The sequence below is a fragment of the Barbatula barbatula genome (genome assembly GCF_947034865.1).
Source record: "Barbatula barbatula genome assembly, chromosome: 9".
NCBI lineage: Eukaryota > Metazoa > Chordata > Actinopteri > Cypriniformes > Nemacheilidae > Barbatula > Barbatula barbatula.
In genome coordinates, this window is record NC_136772.1 from 18,425,598 (window position 1) to 18,446,767 (window position 21,170).

At 38.3% G+C, this 21,170-nt stretch overlaps 1 protein-coding gene across 7 annotated transcripts in view; it reads right to left on the reverse strand.

The window, feature by feature from the left end:
• mycbp2 (MYC binding protein 2) overlaps positions 1-21,170 on the reverse strand; it is a 91,916-nt gene that overhangs the window by 51,646 nt on the left and 19,100 nt on the right. For 4 of the 7 annotated variants that reach the window (XM_079464023.1, XM_079464021.1, XM_079464022.1 and 1 more), the window contains exons 4-23: positions 20,356-20,509; positions 20,047-20,243; positions 16,359-16,601; positions 16,094-16,165; positions 15,834-15,930; positions 15,349-15,422; positions 13,779-13,917; positions 13,617-13,693; positions 11,322-11,526; positions 11,045-11,209; positions 7,134-7,292; positions 6,739-6,943; positions 6,357-6,502; positions 5,695-5,805; positions 3,049-3,153; positions 1,911-2,030; positions 1,740-1,821; positions 1,157-1,274; positions 542-746; positions 276-429 (exon numbers count right to left, since the gene is read on the reverse strand). In XM_079464023.1, the coding sequence (XP_079320149.1) occupies positions 276-429; positions 542-746; positions 1,157-1,274; positions 1,740-1,821; positions 1,911-2,030; positions 3,049-3,153; positions 5,695-5,805; positions 6,357-6,502; positions 6,739-6,943; positions 7,134-7,292; positions 11,045-11,209; positions 11,322-11,526; positions 13,617-13,693; positions 13,779-13,917; positions 15,349-15,422; positions 15,834-15,930; positions 16,094-16,165; positions 16,359-16,601; positions 20,047-20,243; positions 20,356-20,509 (2,828 nt within the window). The remainder of the gene's footprint in view (positions 1-275; positions 430-541; positions 747-1,156; positions 1,275-1,739; positions 1,822-1,910; positions 2,031-3,048; positions 3,154-5,694; positions 5,806-6,356; positions 6,503-6,738; positions 6,944-7,133; positions 7,293-11,044; positions 11,210-11,321; positions 11,527-13,616; positions 13,694-13,778; positions 13,918-15,348; positions 15,423-15,833; positions 15,931-16,093; positions 16,166-16,358; positions 16,602-20,046; positions 20,244-20,355; positions 20,510-21,170) is intronic. The other 3 variants (XM_079464024.1, XM_079464025.1, XM_079464026.1) reach the window with 2 other exon arrangements.

Sequence of the window (21,170 nt, forward strand, 5' to 3'; positions counted from 1 at the left end):
AGTCATTTAGCAGACGGTTTTATCCAAAGCGACTTAAAGAGAGTTCAGGGAACAATAAAGCGATATATTATACAGGAGCAATAATGCAATAGGTGCTAATACGAACTAGTTTCAACAAAAGCCAGAAAAATACCTGTTGAATAACATACATATCAAACGTATTGTTTTTTAAGCTTGTTGCCACTGGAACAGAAAATAATTCAGCTAAGGGCCCATTGCCGCATAATGGAAGAAATGCTTCTAATGTTCATTTTTAGGCAAACTTTTCATCTCACCTCCAGATGACATCGTAGACAGGGTCTAAACAGAGACCAAAACCCTGTAGGTCCTCCTGCTCTGAGTCATTGAACGTGCGGCAGCTCCCATCCATTTTGTTGATCAATAGACATTTGAAGGGTGGAGGCTCAGATACAGATGTTGGAACCAGACCTAAAAATGAACATAAAAATTAATTGTTGTCAGGTTTACCCCAGCATTGAAAAAGCACGTTCTGAAGGAGCTCAGAAGACTCCTCGAGTTCCCTGACCACAAGTGAAAGTACCTATAATGTGTTTGCTGGCGAAAATCTCTGAGGTGGCCAAGACATGGGAGTTGATCAGCGCCTCATCAATTCTAAGGAAGGTCTGATCACCGCTGGCACCAATCCACGTGGCCTTGCGGCCATACTTGGCTCCAATGTTGGGCATCGGAGAAGGCTTGGCGTTCCAGTAGGGCATGTCAAGAATGGGCCGCCCTAATTGCCCTTTCTGTTAATACAACACAATGTATGTATTAATAGGGTCACAAAAGACAAGTATTGGCAATAACTGTGATATTAATAACTGGAATTGATATTTTGTCAATAGTACACAGTATTGCGCCTGATTAACATTTTGCATTGAGACAAAAATGGATACAAATGCTTTTGGGTGTAATTATTGGTCAAATAAAAAAATACACGCACACAAAATTAAGTACAATATATATCTGAATAACAGCCCTAATTTATTCATTTTATTCATATATATTACAATAATATCGTTATCATTTATTCTTTTAGTCACATTCATCGTTTGTGAAAACCTGTTATTGTGACAGCCCTAGTATGTATGTTTTAAGGTCTGAACCACTATAAAATCTAACAAGGTCCAAGTTGGGAGTGAAATAAATGATATACCGAGAAACTCCCAAAGGTGAAGACCTGTCCATCCATAAGAAGCACTGCAGTGTGGTTACTGCCTGCAGTCACCTGAGTACTGGGTCCAGGTAGAGCCTGCACCATAGTGGGGGAACCCCTGAATGCAGAGCCAAATCAAATGTGCCAAAGGTTATTAAAGAGTTGTGTTTATGTTGTTGAAGCTTGTAAGGTGTTCAACATTTGTTGCTTTCATTTCGCAACATGTAAATAATATTATGTGTAATATTCAAGAAAATGGAAGTTAGAATCTTTAAATTTGTTATACAGTCTCCATAAGATAAAAACTCAATGGAGGTATCATAAGAGCAGTCCAAATGGTTTCTACATTATATTTTCTAGCCCTTCTTGAAAGGAAGATATAACCAATATAGCCAACTTGTATGGACCTATAAAATATAAATGCACCTAGGAAAGATTCTTCAACATTATACCTTTGAGTTTCACAAAACAACAGCATTTAAAAATAACACAACAAGTAAAATATTTACATATGAAAAGCAAATATTTACTAAGTTTTCATTTGTGGATGAACTAACCCTCTAACCCTCTCAACCATCATTACCTAGAATTAACATCTCCATGTCCAAGTTGTCCATGCTGTCCATAACCAAAGGTGTAAACGTCACCATTCTCCATTAATACCACTGTAAAAAAATAAACAGGTGCATAAATATGTATCCAATAAATGGACAACAATGTGTCATATTCACAGTCAGAAGTGATTTTAACTTACCGGAGTGATGGAAGCCACAGCTGACCTGCACAGCTCGCAGTTCACAATCAAAGCGCACAGACCCTGGAGGATAGGTTGTGATCTTACTGGCATCTTTGTCCCCACGTTCACTGCTGCCATCTGCAGTTAAAACAGAGCATGAGGAATGAGGACGAAAGAAGAGGGGCAGAGGAAAACAGAGTGGTGAGATGGATGAAGCCGGGCTGTTAACCTGAGAAGAGAAATTATCTCCTGCCTCAGAGGAAAGACAGACAATGAAATATTGGCATGCTTGGACAGGGGAGGGACAGAATAATAGCTTGGAGATAAACTAAGAAGGAAGTTGTGGCTCTATACATTCTTACGCACTTTCTCTCTCAGGGATAATAAGAGTGATTGTCATTGATTTGTGGACACAGACACAAAAAAGGAGCACATAAAAGTGAGCTGATCAGGTTAACACTTCAAAAAGTTAAGACGATCAGAAAAAATTATTGTATATACCATTATTTTGCAGGTATAACATATCATACTTTTCTACTTTCCAACCTTAATCTTCTTAATTTTTAAATGATTAAGGTTAGATTTGTAGACAAATATACATCGTGTCAATTTCCTACAAAACTTGACTGGTAACAATGTGACCATACAGTTCTTCCCTTCTGCATACATAAATATACACAAAAGAAAATAGGAACAAAGTTACATGCACCAGAGTCCGGAATAGGCATAATTTCATTTATCAATATATTAAAATACACTTTACTTGGAATTCACATTTGACCACAACAGACTGTTTAGGATGCAAGGACAAATATAGTAATTATGTAAGAATGCTATTTTAAGCAAAGACACCATATTTGGTATAGTATTTGGTTTCGTTCATATCAATTAAAGCAATGCCTGCACTCTTGCTGTTTGGTTTAAAACATGCTGTACACCTGCCAACTTTTATTTCAACAAAAGCACTCAGCACTGCATACAGTACAGCCAGTTAAAAGCACTGTCCTTACTCTTTCCCCAGAGACAGAATTAAGACAGAGCCATTAATGCGTCCAGAGAAAGCTGAAAGATGTGATAGGATACAGCTGAAGGGAAGGAGAGAGAGAAAGGGGCATTATGGGGCTCCAGGTGGAGTCTGTAGTGAAGACCGCAGTACCTTTGAGTTTCTCCCGCATTAGCTTAAAGGCCTGAAGGGGTCTTAGTCTGGCTAGCACCTGCTCACGCTGGTTCATAAAAAGGGGGCCGGGGTAAACAAGGGGGCCTATGGGGGGGAGAAAGAGACTTTCACATGCATGGGGCAAAGCATTTCACGAATGGAAAATAAAACAGGATATTAAAAACATAGTTCTTTATGAATTTACAAGCGAGAATGGCGAGCATCCACAAGCAACCCACACCCAGAAGAAACAAGAATATGGGAGGCTGGAGATATTTCCCAAAACCCAGAGGAAAAGACCTTGTATGGAATATGCATGAGGTGCTTAAAGTGAAACGGAGAACAGGACATGACCAAATGTGTTTGAAAAACAAGTTGTTGCCTTTCTACTGTAATTTCATGACATAATATGGTGCAAAATAATGTGATCTATTTAAAAAAACCTAACTGAATGTAAGAAAATAATAACAGGGCTGGGCAATTTAACCAAACATTGAAGTCGTAATAATCTAGACAATTTAGAATCAACAATTAAGAGATTTTCAAAATCATTTTGGACTATTATTTTAACAGCTATTATTGCCAAGAATATTCAAAACATTTTGAAATGTATTCTTTTGAATGAATGAAAATGAGTCAAATACATTTTCTTACATATTCAGACACAGAGACACCAATTTTTGCTGTTTATCCCAAAAACTAATTTTAAACTCACTTTCACTTTCAAGTTTAAATCAGAGATGTGACTTGAGACACTTAAAAGTCTCAAGACAAGAATTAATTGTGATATTTGTTTAAAGACCGTTAGGATATAAGGATAGGATAACCCAGCCCCCTGGCCTATATAAAATATTGGGAAGAATTGGAGAACAGAATCGTAACGGTGTAAAGACAAATCGCATCTTGGGTAGGATGTTTGTGTGAAGCAATGATTTTACAACGATTATGAATGGAATTTGATAACCTATAATCACGCCTAGCCTATTCCTGTTAAACTCAGTCGTTGTTTAGAATCCCAAATAAAATCGTTCAGTGTGTAGTGTCTCATGATTCTAGTCTTTGAATTTATGAGCCAGTTATCCTTACTAAGGATTTTATTAAACCCGTTTAATATTTACGACTGGCGGCTGCAATCGAAGACATCACAGCCACACTGGAGACGGTATGTAGGCAGAAACAATGAGAGGAGTCAAAGAAATAAGTTCAAATAATGAAATTAATAAGTAATCTTTTTTGGGTTATTATACAGATGTTTTAAAAAAAAACGGGAAATATTTATGAAGAGTTCAGATGCCTGAACCTAATTTCAGAGTCAGACCTCATTTCTTTTAAATGGGCCTTTTTTTATCAGGCTCGTACATTTACTTTCATTAATACCAGATATTTCAGACCAGATAGTGTGGTATTTAGCGGGTTTTGAAGCCAAATACTATTTTGAGCATTCACTCAAAATAAGCAATAACTTAAAATAAGCTATATTGTCATATTCTAAATTTCTTAATCGAAAATATGCAGTGTGTTAGTAAAGGCACAAGTTACAGAACAAAAGCTCACGCAGAGCGAAATAAAAACCTGTTAATAAAGCAGACTGCCATAAGAATGTAGAGAACATACATAAACACTCGAGTGAGTCGGCATATGAGCATCGTGTTTTGCGTCACATTTGTCGAGTAAACCATATCAAAATGACCGGGTTAAATTTGGGTTAAATTAGCCTTGTTTTAAAGGTAGCAAAGCGATAATATTTTGTGATGACTATTCTGATTAAACTTTAAAGAATTTAGAGGCAAAAGACGCCACATCATTTTATCTCAGTTTTGTTTGGGATGCAGTTTGGGACTTATATTATATATATATATATATGTATTATGTAGGTAAATGCTGTTTCTTTTCTTTCACAAATAATAAATTACTCTTTTAACTGTTTTCATTAACAACTTATTTCATTAACAACTTCCTGTTATGCATGCTTGAGGTCTAAAACAAAAGACTAGGCCTGTCGCGATGGCAACTTTTTTTTGCAATAAACTGAATCAGAAATAATTGCGATAGTCGATATTTTATTGTCATTTTATAAACATTTTATGCCACTGATTAAGTACATTTATTCATTTTGCAGACGCTTTTTGTTCACGCACTACTTTGTTTTCATATCAGAGTGGGAGGTTTGCAGCTTTGCACCAGCCGATGAGGCCTACTACAGCTTTACAGTTTTATGTAAAAAACTAATATTTAAACAAAATGGCAATATATTGCATCACCAAAAACTACCGACGTCAAGTTTATATATCGCACGATAAGTTCGCGACAGGCCTACAAAAAATGCATAACTTTATTGGAAAAAGAAACATGTGAACATTGTCGTTGCTTCACCCTGCGGTTTCATTACTAACAAAACATAATGTAACGCTAAGCCTGCTGATCTATATCGGTACATAGATATTATGCTTCGGCAGAATGTCCTGTCGTGACTCAAGAGTTGTTAGATCTGTGGTGTAGTGGTCTGATGCAGTAGTTAGATATGTGCTCGTTCCTCACTGTCAAAGACTAGAATCGGTTCCAGTAGCAAGAAAAACTAGTGTGTTGAGTCCAGTCTTAATATGTTTCAGCTAGTCATTAAGTGTGTCCCCGGCTTAAGCGGCATACCTCGGCCCTCTTCCAATCGGTGCCGGCGATTGACACGCTGTCTCTTCTCCTCCTGTCGAATCTGGATGTGCTCTTCAATATTGACGCCTGGGGGGGGAGGGACAGGCACAGCTAAAACAACAGAGATCCAGCATGGGCGGGGCCAAAGGAGACAAATGAGAGACAACACAGCAGATGAATGGTGAGCATGAGATGCAATGCAAGACATGAGCAAAGACATAAACACAAGAAAACAGACACACAATGCTGATTTACTAGGCAAATATACAAAAGTAACATTGGCAAATCATTCAGAGATGATCTGAATCATTGATGCCAGATTTAGTATGAATAATCATATATTGTAGATGGCGTCCATTTATTTAACATGCAGATAAAGGGTATTAAATCTCAAAAATGTTTTACTTGACTGCATTATCTAAAACTATATATATATATACAGTATATATTGTATGTATATGTGTGTGTGTGTATGTATGAGTAACTGTACAATGATGAATAGGATTTTGGTCATACCATCCACCTCTATAATGAATATATTACATGCACACAGACAAATGGTTCAACATATGACATGAAATTGGCCCACAGACAGGAAAGAGATTTGATTGGATGGCTATGGAGATGTATTGATTGAATATGTTCAGATGACAGTGCAGTACCCAAGAGCAGGTCCAGTGGGATCATTTCCTTCACAGCATCAAAGATTCCCCTCTGTCTGGCCTCCTGACCATCCAGTTCCCTAGCACAAGCTTTACAGCAGCCACATGATGAACAGCCCGACTCGCCAGATCCACAGCCACAAATCCTGCAGAGGAGAGGAAAGAATATATTTACAAAGACAAAATTCAAGAAGTGCAAAGACTCAAAACATACAGAAAAGAACTACTGGAAACAGATAAGGTCAATCCCTGATGCAACAAATAAAGACTGCAGTCACACTGTCTACTGTTATTCTAGATATGATTGAGATATGAAAAGAATGACAGGAAACCTGTATTGCCTACTGTAAATTGTCAGATTATTGTAGTCTGTGGCACTCACCCTCCCGGCACTCTGTCAGGTCGCCCACTGCTCACACAGCTAGCACCATAACCTGTGCAATCTCCACACACGGTGCACACCATACACTGGTCCAGCTTCCACTTGTGCATGCCAGGCTGACACATCATAGACTTCTCCTCCTTCTCATCTAGCTCATCCTCCAAGTCCTCATCCATAGCAGTGGCCATGTTCTCCACTCCAAATGCTAAGGCAGGAACACATCCAATAGCTCAAAAACACTTTCATAAATATATAAATAAATGTATAAGGAACTTCCAAGATATATATATATATATATATATATATATATATATATATATAAAACAATAAATATTCACAATTATGCTGGTTTGAAATGGAACAAATTCATGTTTTGTGTGAAAAGAGGTATTCACCTTTCCCTGCTTGGCTCATGGCTCCAGTGTCTCGACCACACTGGCCTTTGTTGTTCACTCCAAATGTCCACACCTCCCCGCTCTTGGTGAGGATGCAGGTGTGAGCTTTCCCCATGGCTACCTGAGTTACAAAGTGTCCTTTCAGATCTGATACCTGACCTGGGAAGAAAAGAGAAGAAAATAAATGATGAATCATGCAAGTTGATCTCACACCCAGCACTGACCACATACAGTTTAAGGCATGGGTCTCAAACTCAGTTCCTGGAGGGCCACAGCTCTGCACAGTTTAGCTCCAACCCTAATCAAACAAACCTGATTCAGCTAATCAACATCTTCAGGATTACAAGACACTTCCAAGCAGGTGTGGTTCAGAGCTGGTTGGAGCTAAACTGTGCAGAGCTGTGGCCCTCCAGGAACTGAGTTTGAGACCCATGGTTTAAGGTATAATATTTTAAGTCGACTAGAGGCCAGAGAGTAAAATAGAAAAAATACTACTTTATTTTCACGTACTTTTACCGTTTTTTTAATTGCTTGGACACCAAGCAGTGTTTCCCATTTATTGACGAGACTATGGCGGCCAGAAAAAATGTTTAGCCCCCATAGTCTCACAAAATTCTGTGGGAAACACTACCAAGGGCCTTAACCTTACGATCTAATGGGATGGTCTAAATCACAAGTGCACTTAGAGCATGTCTGAATCCACTTTTGCTAGTTTAAGGACCGGGAAAATGGTCGGTGTGCCAGGCACATGGTCTAAAAGAGCTGGCACTATTTTCGTAATGAGTCATGGGTTTGTTTTGGGCAAATCATGCAGTAAACCAATCAGTCTCATCTCCCATTCCCGAGCCTGTTGCACTCGTGCCATGACGGCATACACAGCAGAATTCGAATATAATTTTTTTTATATTGTAATCCATTTATTTGTAATTATCGGCATTATTGTGTGCTGCTGTACATTCCTCCGTATGTAATAAACAGAGTGCATGCGTGCTATGCACCCACCTAAAAACATTGCAGGACCAGATATCAGTTAGTCAATGTCTAGTCTATTTCAGTTGCCTCAAAATAGTGATGCACCAACAATGTCCTAAACACACCTCGTTTTCAGAGCAGCAAGCCCATGGGCGCACAAATCCATTTGTCATTTAAACGACGTGGTTCAGGATATGAAAATGAAACCGTGCAGGACTGAAACTAACGGAAAACACTTGCGTTGCGCCTGGCGCCGCATTGCACCATGTGTGCAATAGGGCCCTAAAAGTGACACATAAGGCTCACTGAGTGAAACCATTCACCTAATCTTAGATCAAGTATGCAAAACCAAAAACACATTACATTCTTTAAACTCAGCTTACGATTGTAAAACAAACGTTTTCCAAAACTCTAAACACAAGCATATTTGCATACAGAATCTTCAAAAGTCTTTTTTTGTCTTTTAACGTTGATTGCTTATGCCGGGGCCTCATCAAAATGGAGCATAGAGCATATAATAAAATAATAAAAATAATCACAACAATAAAAACAAGGAATTTAAAACTTTAAAACTGATTTAAAGAGTTTTAAACTGAGAGAGGCCACAAACAACAAATCCTAGATGTAATCGTTTTGATGCTATGTGTGGTGCGCCGGGAAGTGACGGATACAGCACATCAGACACAAAACAGATTTTCAAAATAACAAACAAATTATTCACAAGTTTAGTGAATACTTTTTTAAACCAATGCAACAAATGCTAAATAAAACCACAAGTTCACTAGCTTAAACTTGACATTCAAAATGAAAGTGCAAATAGGAATTAAACATCCAAAACAAAAGCAGCTAAGTAACACAACAGCTTCACTAGCTTGGTAAACGTGTCCAAATAAATAAGGGATGTGCGCTACAACTAATTTGACAGTCATTTAAACGAAAGTTTTGTAACAAGTCGACTAGTCTAAAACTAAGAACGGCCCACAAGGTGGACCAAAAACTTTGTGTAGACCATATGTAATAGCCTACCATGTAAAGACTTAAGACATAAGATTGTATAAATCAAACTGGCAAATCCAATATTTAATGTAGCTAAAACAGGCATATGTGTTCCACTTTCCTTACGTTATGATAAATAATATTTCTGCATTTGCTGATGCGCCAACCCTGACAGGACTGGCTGCAAGAAGTGATGTGATGATCATTTGTTTGGTTCGGCTGGTCTCTGCCTGGAAGTAAAATATAAAAAAAAATCTAACTTTGACTTTTTTCTTTAATTCTGTTTTTTAGGACTCTAAAAGCTCAATTAAATGTTGGTAATCAAATTTAATTAAATTCAATTTTAGTGAAAGTTTGTATATTTTTCTGAAATAAAAAAATACGTAATTAACAACAATTAATGACAAGCTAAAAAACTAATGTTTAACTATTTGTTTGTTTAAATGCTTTTTTGTTTAATCATGTCGCAATTTAAGAACAATTTAAGTTAGAATTAGGGTAGGCGTGTAGCCTATCATCAAACAAGATAAGACGGCCTACTCAAATACCTATTATATCATGTTTTATTTATAAAGCAAAGCAATGTGTTAACAAAAAAAGCTAAAAGAACGCAATGGACAAAAAATACAGAACAAGTATGCTACAGAACAACACATTTAATCTCACACAGAGCAAATGAAAAAGACGCTAATAAAGCAGATGCCCATATTAGCTCATTTATAGAACATAAACAGGCTAAACAACCGTGTGATTATGATGTCAAGATAATTTTAAAGGGTCTTGTTGAGGAAATGCAAGCATTATGTTCAGAGAGTCGGCTCAATGTTTGTGAACCATAAGGCCACGTTTACACGATGAAAAACGGAAAAGTGTTTCTTTTGCGTTTTTGAAAAGGTTCACGTACACACGACAACGTTATCAAAACAATCCGAGTTTAGACAGATCCGCAAAAATGGCGACATCACTTTGTAAAGAAAAAATACCAGAGCCTCTGGCGATGGATTGACGGTTTATTGGAAGGCGGACTTCCACAACTCCCCCACAACTCGTCTTTCAAGTGGTCATTTCTGAGCGCGCTGCAATTGGACACAGGAAACACATGCTAGATTTGACTAAAATTAAAACACTTCAATCCTACTATTAATAATTCATTTTTCAAACCTATTGTTTTAGTATGTTATTTAAAATGTTTATAAACTAAAACATGTAAAAACATGTTTTTAAAATGAATCGTACAGTGTAATCGTCTGTTGTTTTCAGTGTCGACCTAGACAACTAGTCCCGATCATCCTAAATAAATGGAACCAAAATCTCTTAATAACTGTTTAGTTTATAAAGCGCTTTTTGGGATGAAATCTCAATGAAATTGTAGTAAACTTTAAAGTTTTATCACCATCCCTCTGAACATTTGCTTGGCAAATAATGCAAACAGCGGTGGAACTTGTAACTTGTGAAATACCTCTAAATCGCAGATGTTGTTGCTTACTCCATGTTGTTCACTGCTCTATGCTCCATATGTTAGCTTGTTCACCTGCGTACAGAGCACGTTGCTAGTGTATGATGTCACACACTGCGCACAGCCGTGCTGTGAAGGTGTTTAAGAACCAGCATCCCCGTAAACTTTTACATCGCCTTGCAGAAATTTTATGTCAGATCGGGCCAATTGTCACCAATACCCTATCTCGAATTTTATACAGTATCGACACCGATACACGATACAAATATCAATTTTAACTCTGTGTAAACATTCAATTGTAATTTTGTATATACCGTATATGCTATTTGAGAATGTTGAACAGGAACAAACTATAAATAACTCTCTCTCATAGGAGATTAGACACAGCAGGTCAAAGACAGATAAATGGTCTTACAGGCAGTTAAATGATAGTGCATCATTTCCCACCTGCCATCCCTTAATGGGCACTCAAGCAGTTGGCACTTACTGGTACTGTCGCTGTAAATGGCATCCTTGCCAAACATGTAGAGCTCTCCGTCTTTAGTGACAATACTACTGCTGCCGTTGTTGCAGGCCGTGTACACCGCGGTCTTGGTCTCGAGTTTGATCATCTTTTTGGGTTTGTAGGGCTTTGGTTGTCTCCTGCTCTTTGCTAAAGACAAGCAATGATAACAAGAGTTTTACAATCCATGTGTAACATCATAACAAAAGGATTATCATCTCAGACCAATTATGCAAGACAGAGAATGAAATACATGTCATACTTGATTCTCCATCCTCTCCTTTGCTGGCAGAGCCTGTGAAAAAGACACTTCCATCCTCTGCCACCAGCAGGGCGTGGGAGCCGTCATGGCCCACTGAAAACTGAACGATCTTTGGCGATTTAGTAACTGGAAGCTCCACCCACTTCCCAGCTGATGGGCCACCCTGCTTGATACCAAGGCTCTGATACTTTCCAGTGTAGTAGATCTGCAACATTGTAAAGAAAGACAGTGATGTTTATAACTCCATCTGCTTGTCAACCGGTGTTTGCGCATTCAAGTATTATAATAACATACTGATCCAAAAATTTATAAATGTAATTATTAAGATAAATAAAGTAGTGTGTGCTATTTATTTTATGCTTTAAAGACTATGGCCAAAGTCCCTTTAAGGAAGGTCACTGTCCTAGGCAGCCATATTTGCAACACCTCGAGGCAGCTATTTCATTCATACTGTAATTCTTAAATCTCTAAAATCACTTGCTAAAACTTAACGTTGCAGATTTATTTTTAGATGAGCAAAGGTGTGAGTGTAAGTATGAATGAAAAAACATAAAATTATTGTTTTCTGTAAAGATTGCTATGTATAATATTTTTTTCATGCATACATAGAGCCATCAAAGAGTTCTTGGGGTCATAGTCAATTTTCTTCCCATTTGACCACAGCACTTTCTCCAAAGCCTTTTCTAAATCATTTTAATGTTCATCAAAGCCAGGCGGGCCTTATTGGGCAGGAGGACCGTGCGGGTATGTCAGGATTTCAATCTGTTGTGGCATAGCGAGTTACCAATAGTTTGCTTGCTAACTGTGGTCCCAACTGTCTTAAACTCATTAACAAGCTTCTTCCGTGCAGTTCTGGGCTGATCTTTAAACTTTCCCATGATCATCTTTACCCCATTGGGGAAATCTCGCAGGGAGCTCCAGACCAAGGACAAACTATAGCTATTTTGTATTTCTTCTATTTCCAAATAATAATAAATAATCACACCAACAGTTGTCTCCTTCTGACCAAGCTTCTTCAAGGTTTGTGCAGGTCTACATTCTTGTCCCTGACATCCCTTGAAACATATTTGGTCTTGACCAGGTTGAAATGAAAGATACAGAATCTGATGGCAGGCATCTTTTATATACATAACAAGGTGACTTAGGAGTACTTTCTTAAAGTGACGGGACTAATCTGTGGTTCATATAGGCACAAAACCAATACGTGGAGCAAGAATTCTTAATGCTTGGTTGGGGATCAAATACTTATTTCACAGACTGAAATGCAAATCAATTTTCCTGATTTCTTTTTATATTCTGTCTCTATCAGTTAAAAATGATAGATTCTTCATTTCTTTGTAAACAGGCACACTTCCAAAATCAGCAGGGGATCAAATAATTATTTCCCCAATGAATAGCTATGTTTTAGGTAAAATGTTATTTGTTTGAAAATGTACAATGGAAAATCTGGTCAAAATAAAAGAAAAGATGTTCTTTATTTTTTCATATTTTTATATTCACTTTTAAGCAACACAGCAGTAATAGTTATACGTATATTTCTGTATTTAAAACGTTTTTTGGTGACTTTGGAGAAACCTTAACCTTCATTCAGAAGAAAAATGTCGCCAGTACTGCCCCGTTAGTACGAGGATATTTAGCGCAAGATCATCTCTTTTGCCATCTACAATTGACTGTATGACAGCTGACTCGTGAATGAATGAGTGCAAAACAAGGTTTGCAAACATCTGTCACTATTACTGACTGGACATACAAGCATGAACATAGATGGCCTGTACATATAAACATATGATAATTAGCACATGACATCATCCAGTGACACAATCTCACAAAAACCTGCCTCTGAACATTTGTAACATTACATGTAAATACACAAGCTGGTTTTCTCTCCGGCCTTTCACACGCTCAATCTGGCCTCACTTGAGTGTCAAAGAGTCTAAGCACTGAACAGAAGCGCTACAATCAAATTACTTCCAGTTATTTAGGCATGTGTGCAGATCTACAGACTGTCTGCTCTTCTGCTGCCTTTGTAACTTTCACACAACAGACAACACTTGCGGTAATGGAAATTATCTACCACTTAATTATCATTACAAAAATATTAAAACACATAGTCTTTTCTTTTGATTTGGGGTAATATAAGACCACAGAATTGTTGAGATTCATCAAACTATGCAGTTTTTTTCTATAGTTCTGAGCCATTTATGTGTTTTTTTTAAGACAATAATTCTTTCAACGTAATCCATCAAATGTTTTAAGCATAGAATGAGTGAGGAATATAAAGAGGTGGGTGTTTACCTTCCCAGATGCAGTTTTCATCAAAGCAAACTCTCGGCCGGCTGCAATCAGAGCTGCTTCCTCATCAAACCCAGTACCTGAAGACACGCACGCAAACCACAACATTTTTTAAAGTATGCAGTGTAGGCATGCATAAATGCGAGCTTTAAAGCATTGTCTCACTGATGATATGAAGGTCTTTCTCAAGGTCAAAGAGAGAGATGCCACAGGCGTGAAGACACTTCCTGGCCAGTTTGAGCTGCAGTTCTTGCTGTAGGGCTGAGTCTGAGCTGGTGGCGTAGATCCGCACCACAAAGCCATCCTGAAAAAATTCACACAATCATTTATAACCTCACTAACTCACTTTCTCTTGCCCTGAAGAATCACTACGAGCAGAGCTACAGGAACATTGCTTGAGTTTCGGAATATCACTAAGGTCAAGGTTAGTGACGTTTTTTCTGTATCAGTCATATGGCGCATTGAATCAACAAACCATGTACTTACATCACCTGTATGGCATTCATTTGACTTCGTTAATCAGAGCAGATTTATCTAATTTGAGTTAATCCTATTTTTGGCTGCCCTTTTATTTTTAATGAAAGAAATTACTATGTTGACACAATTAGATTTTTGTCTATAAAAAGTAACTAAATATTGATCATGCTGCCTTTACATTTTGGGTCTCATATTTTTAAAGTGTACTATACCTCATCTAAATTGGAAAATAAGGCAGACATTGCAATTGTTGTTTTCCATTTGCAACTGTATTGCCCATGTCTTAAATTTTGACCCTGTCATATTTAAATGTCTATCTGCTTCTTCACTTACTCTTTATCACGTTTAAAGCCTGCAAAATCTCAAATGAAAGCTTGGTTCATTGGCATTTCCAATGCCTTGCACAGGGTTGTAATTAAGGCGTGTTTGTCACTCAAAGTCGACCACATCACAACATACAAACCCTTACAACTTATTTTATTAAAATCCCACTCTTAATCATCTTTCATTCAGTTATGCAAAAATTCATCTTCAAAGGCAGATGTATGAATATTTCACCCCCCAACACATCCATAAAACAGTCCACATATGACAAGGCAGTGGGTTTAATCCTGCGAGGACTACAGCCCCTACCCCTGTCTGAATAGCTTTGACACACATAAACTCACATACAGCAAGTCTGAAAGAGGCTAAGACAAAGGGGATCAGGTGCCACTGACAGCCACAATCAAAGCACTGATCATGTTTTTATGACACACAGGTTCGCATTAATGACTCTGCAATCTGTTTGATGAACACATCAGTTGAGAGAGAGCATATTGGAGTAAACCAACTCCTTTTGCGTTTCTGCAATGTTTGTCATCTATTTCACTGCACTGATGGCTATATCATTGTGTGTCACCTAGCGACAAGCCAACCTGTTCGAAAAACAACCAATAGCAACTCCAGCAAATAATTGCAAAAAAAAAAATTTCTAACAATCTCACAGTAAAAGTCTATAAGGAAAACCAGAACAATTTTACTAGTTACAAGAGCAATAAACAGACTCGCTATCAAAAAGCTTTAGCTGAGCCTGATGCGGATTACATTGGATGAAGGACACATGTCATCCTTAGAATCTGACAAAAACAAGACAATTTAGAAGGCAGCAGCAATAACTTTCGAAAACAGGCATGATCCTAATGAAGTTCTCTGGTTTTGGACTTTGTTCATCTGAAAATACTTTAGTGTGACAATGTCAATGAATAAAATAACTTACATCTTTACAGGCTGCAATTTGGTTAACATATTCTCCATCAGTGAATATAATGTTCTGCCCATCTGATTGAAGACCTAAAGAACAGAGAGAGTAAATATAATAAAGAGGGAATGTGGAACAGAGAGAAAAGTGCGTTATCTACGATTGTCAAAGTCTGAATAACAAAGACAATTTACTCTAGACCTGCTTGCCACGATCCTGCTTACGCCCAATATTAGGATACGTTTTGATAGATCTGGTCAAATGTTTCATGAGATAAAATGTTTTACACTTTTAACCATAACGATGTGGTCGGAAAGCATCCGAAAACTTATTTGTAGTGAAAACGCATGTGGTTAACTCTTTCAAACAGATACATAGGACTGTCTATTCATTAAATGCATAAATGCATCTTTAGGAGAAAAAAATTAACATTTGACAAAATCTTATAAAAAATGCTTCTTTAATCAGTGATTGTGTAATCTACAGCAGATGTGTGTTTTTACCAGGCATTGTGATGGTGCCCTCCTGCTCCAGGGTCTCTGGATTGATCTTAATGGCAGACATGCTGTGACTGTTCATGTCCCGATAGAGCAAACAGCCCTGCAAAGAAAAAGTGCCACAAAAATTTTTCATCGCCCCCTAAACATGTTTGGTATTCTGTCTTAACAAATAGCAAAGCCAGAAACCGCACACTATCCTAATGATGATGATGATATACAAACAGACACTCAGACCACCATGACCAATAATCCCATTCAAATACCTGAGCGAATCCCAGCCATGACCTCTTCTCCTTACGATTTCTGATACGTGATGTAGAGTTGTACACATGGCCCTGCAATCAAAAGCCTCTCATTAGTTCACACATAAATAACCTGCTAAGTAAGCACTTAAACAGCCATGACATTATAAATCTTACAAATGCCCACAGGAGAAAAACAGTAAAATATATTAACTTGCAGAAACAGAAACTCAATTAATACGGGCAGTTTCATTGTTTATACTGAAAAATGCATGAAATGCCTCACCCTGACAGTCCCACTGTAACCTGAGCCCACTTTGTAGAGACCATCCTTGCAGAGCAGGTACAGGAAGGAACCATCTGTTTGAAGAAGACAGTGTTCATCTTCATCGATGTTCACCTCCTTTAGAACCCATTTGTTCATCAGCGCAGCTCGCTTGATGCCGTTCCCGAACCAGTCCTGAATCTGGATTTTCCCCACTAGAACCGCCTGCACACTGCGCTGGAGAGCATTCAGGATCGTCGGAACCTTGGAATATGATAATATGAGTGTTGGGTCAGAAACTTGTGCATTCGCATTCACCTGAGTCTCATCTCATTTACCTCAGAATAATGTATTGGAACTGGTTCCTAGATTTTTGGTAAATACACAAAAAAGGTGCTTTTCACAAAGGCAACAGCATTCTGTCAATTTACCAGTAAGTAAATTCATACAGCTTTCACAAAATACCAGTAATATTGTCATCAAGTGGAATATTTCTTATAAATACATGCAATACATTCGGCGTTATGTTCGAAAATATGGCAGGGAGGGATTTTATATCTGAACGAATACGGTGAGGGTTGGGGTATATCAGTTTGTGTCTATTGGAAACAATTGAAATCATACGCCGCCAGAAACGCCTCAGTGGACACAGCTCCATACAGAGCTTTCTGCTGCTTGCAAACAGACTATTTATAATACATTTTTAAATCTGGAAACGTCGTATTACCATTAATTTGACACTCTGATTCCACTCGAAATGCGTAAAACAATGCAGGATCACTCTTGCTCAAATCGAAGGTGAATTACCAATTATTATGAATTACCTGTCAACTCTAACATGCGTTTTATTGAAGTAAATGGATTATAAATTCATTCTTAAGCGCATGCGCAGGGTTTAGTACCATGGTGCACACCCGAGTTCGTGTGACAGCTTTTACATTACCAATTTTTTTTCATGCAATCCGTGCTCTGTTCCGAACTAAACTCCAAGCGTTACTTGGCTGTCAACATTTGTCTTGGGAATGTGCTGTACACCTATGCGGACGGGATGTGCAGCCGACCACAGACCCTCCTGATGAAGAAACATTGAGTCATGCAGGGGAATCGCGATGCCGGCCCAACATTGTGATGGTTGTCAGCAATCGCCCTATGGACCATGTCATCGTCTATCAGCCAAACTCTAATTTGTATAACAAATAAATAGGATCTAAATGCGCAAAACAGCTGACAAATGGATCTCTAGAGATCAGATTATAAATGTGAAAGCCTTCATGCTCAAACTAGAGAGAGAGCTTGTGCACACTTAAACTATCTTTTACAATATGCTTTACACAGCAGTTTAAGTTATGCGAGAATGGGCGTTAAAATTTTACATGCACGCTAAAACTATATTTTACTCAATGAAGAATAAACTTGCAATAAAAGGAGAAACCGCATAAAAGTCAGAAATTTTTTAGTGCTATAATCGTGTCCCTGGTGCATCTACCAAGTCAGAAAACGTGAAAAAAGACAACACAGTAACATTGTTTTGGTGAGGCTTTCTCTGCACAGTGTGAGAAATTGGCCCAAACAGATTTCTATCCCCTTCTGACGTAGGAAGGGGGTCTTATTATAATATTACTACCCACGTTTCCACCCACAGCGCTGGCGCCATTGTTATTTTCACAAGCAACAGTGGCAAACTTGTTGTGACGTCATGGTAAAAGTTGACTTCTTTACAATGTCAAACATGCTGTCTTCCCATGTTTACCATGGTCAACTTATCAAAAACCGAGTTGCACGTATAAAGTAGTATTTCTGTGCTCGATACACTCCCCAAGTGTTCGTACAGGTTTCGAAAACTTTTTTCTGCACATGAAGGACGTTACGTAACAACTTCTGTAAGTACTCAAGATTAACATGAGATATACAGAAACTGTATGAGTTTTGGATGCTTTAAACTTTACAGCCGAGTTGACCGCCCAGTTTATCAAACCACTGTGCCCTCACTGTTTTATTTGTGTTTTATTTATTTCCCTTTTTATTTGCAACAAACACTGAAGCATGACATGACGCCTATGTGTCTGTTTCTGACTTTATAGGTACTAATAAACAGCCAATATGCTTATAAGGGGGCAGTCGTGGCCTAATGGTTAGAAAGTTGGACTCGTGACCAGAAAGTTGCCAGTTCGATCCTCAGGGCCGGCAGGAAACGACTGAGGTGCCCTTGAGCAAGGCACCTTACCCCTACCTGCTCCCCGGGCGCTGCAGTGATAGCTGCCCACTGCTCCGGGTATACGTGTGTTCACCACTTGCTGTGCGTGTGTTCACTACTCACTGGATGGATTAAATGCAGAGGTCACATTTCAGGTATGGTTCACCATAACTGACAAATAGGTCACTTTCACTTTTCACTTCATAATAGGCATGCTAGTAAAAAGGGGGAATTGGTCCCTTTACTGTTTCCGTTTCCGTAAAGACAAATAAAAATAGGCAACAAAATGAATAGTCAACAAGATGAGTAAGAAAACTATCAAAAAGCTATAAAATTAAGAAAATAAGCAAAAAACTTTGGTGTAGCAAGAAAGATTTTTTTTCTGTTTCATGGCTGAGTGAAAATTCAGTAAAGTCACAAAAAAGTTGTAAAAATTATAAAATCCAAATACATTTTACATTTCAAACTGATACTTACTAAATGTGTTTTAACTGGCTAAAATAATCATATTATATACTTAAGTATTCACAGCCTTTGCCATGACACTCAAAATTGAGCTCAGGTGCATCCTGTTTCCACTGATCATCCTTGAGATGTTTCTACAGCTTGATTGGAGTCCACCTGTGGTAAATTCATTGATTGGACATGATTTGGAAAGGCACACACCTGTCTATATAAGGTCTCGCGGTTAAACAGTGCATTTGCTATGCATTAGTAAGATAGACATAAGTGCTGTTACTGAACCTTTGGAAACGAAACCAATGGTTCAAAAACATAAGGTGAAGATAAAAGTGAAGAGAGCAATGTTATGCATTTTACAGCTTCTCCTGCGCAGTCGTTACTAAACAACATTTTAAACAGCTGCTGGCTGGTTAAAATGAGCTTCAGGGATATCAGCACCTGCCGCATGACAGTCCAAGTTCACTACACAATCAGCTACGGACAGATCGTTCTGCTGAGCATTCACATCAAGGGCCTATCGTACACCCGGCACAATGCAGCGCAAGGCGCAGCTATGCTAGTTTCAGACCAACGCAGATCTAATTTTCCCACCCTGTGCTGCGTTGTTGAAACAGCAATGCTGGCGCCAACTCGAACCTGGTCTAAAGTCAATGGCGAAATATTTTTTTAGTTATTTAAAGAGCGCGTTAGGAATATGTGCCTACAGGCGGGTGCACATGAATTACAATGTAATAGTTGATTACTTTGGACATAAAGTTAAAATCTGTCTTGTCCTGTAGATGGTCTGCTTCCGTGCTTTAACCTCTCGCATGAGCAGACGCGTTTCCTTTATTGAGATGTGTCTGCTCTACCGAATTCCGTCGTATCTGCCATGGCGCAAGTGCAACTGGCTCTTAAAGGGAATGGAAGATGACACTCTGATTTGTTTATTGCACGTTACGCGTTTAGACCATGCGCCCAGGCGACCATTTTACCGCCGTTGCAAGTTCATTAACCTCTGTGGTAAGAATTTCCTTGTTTTCCTGAAACTTACCAAATCAAAGAATCTCTTACCTGAATGGTTTGACATGCATGGCTGCCGTTGTTAGTGAGGATGGCAGACACAGCCTGTAGGGTTTTACCAGAGTCTCCCCAGGCCACCACCAGACTGAAGAGGCAGGCGCAAGATAACGCTGTCAGGGTCTGCGCGGTGGGGTCATTCATCCCTGTGCTCCGTACCGTAGTCTCCAACAGAAGATGGAACAGAGACTCTGCCGGCAACAGCGGGGTCATGATTAATGTATAATAATGACATATATGTTAGGCAAGCACATACAGCATAGGTAAACCGATAAAAGCAGGTGTGTTAGAGCTTTGTCTCACCAAGCACATCTGGAGGTTCGGTCTGAAAGCTCTCCGGCTGTTGACCCTGTAGCATGTCCAGAAGTGCCTGAAGGCTCCGCAAGCACAGTGATGGGTGAGAAAAGCGTGTCTCTTTGATGAGCTCAAAAACTCCACACAGCCCAATACCAATGATCTGAGGACAAGAGGAATATACCTGTGATGTGACACTTGCAACTTGATTTTAATGGCAGATGCTAATATCTACAGACTGAAATGGACAAGGATTTTCCTACATTAAAAATGTCTTTGCGGTCTTCAAAACTAATTAGTGAACTAATAAAGTGGTTTGTAAGATTGACTCAAATTTATCCACAGTATTTACTTTCTTTATATGACAATGTGTAGTAAATAACCTACAAAATAATTTTGTCAGGAGATAGGAATTACCAGAATAAATCACAGGCTATAATTGAATTGTGTTATTTAAAATATGGGATTGTGAATAATGGTTTATTCAACTAGTCAGGATAGGACTAATATGATTATAAATCAAAATAATTATCAGGCAATTAAAAATCAATCAAGGCCAGTGGAAACATTACAGCTTTTTGGCAGAGGGCAAGAGAGCAGGAAAGTAAGAGTGACATGTAATAACTATGTAAGATAATTTCATATCCAATGTATAACTTGGAAGAGTTTGTAAAACGAAATAATAACGACAATAATGATAACTGAAGATTAAGTTTTAGATTGTTTAAGAGAAAAGCAGTCCACACAACTATAACAATAAGGATGCAAAAGAAGATACTTTTTAGATCACTTTCAGAGTGATTTTTTTCTATCCAATGAATGAT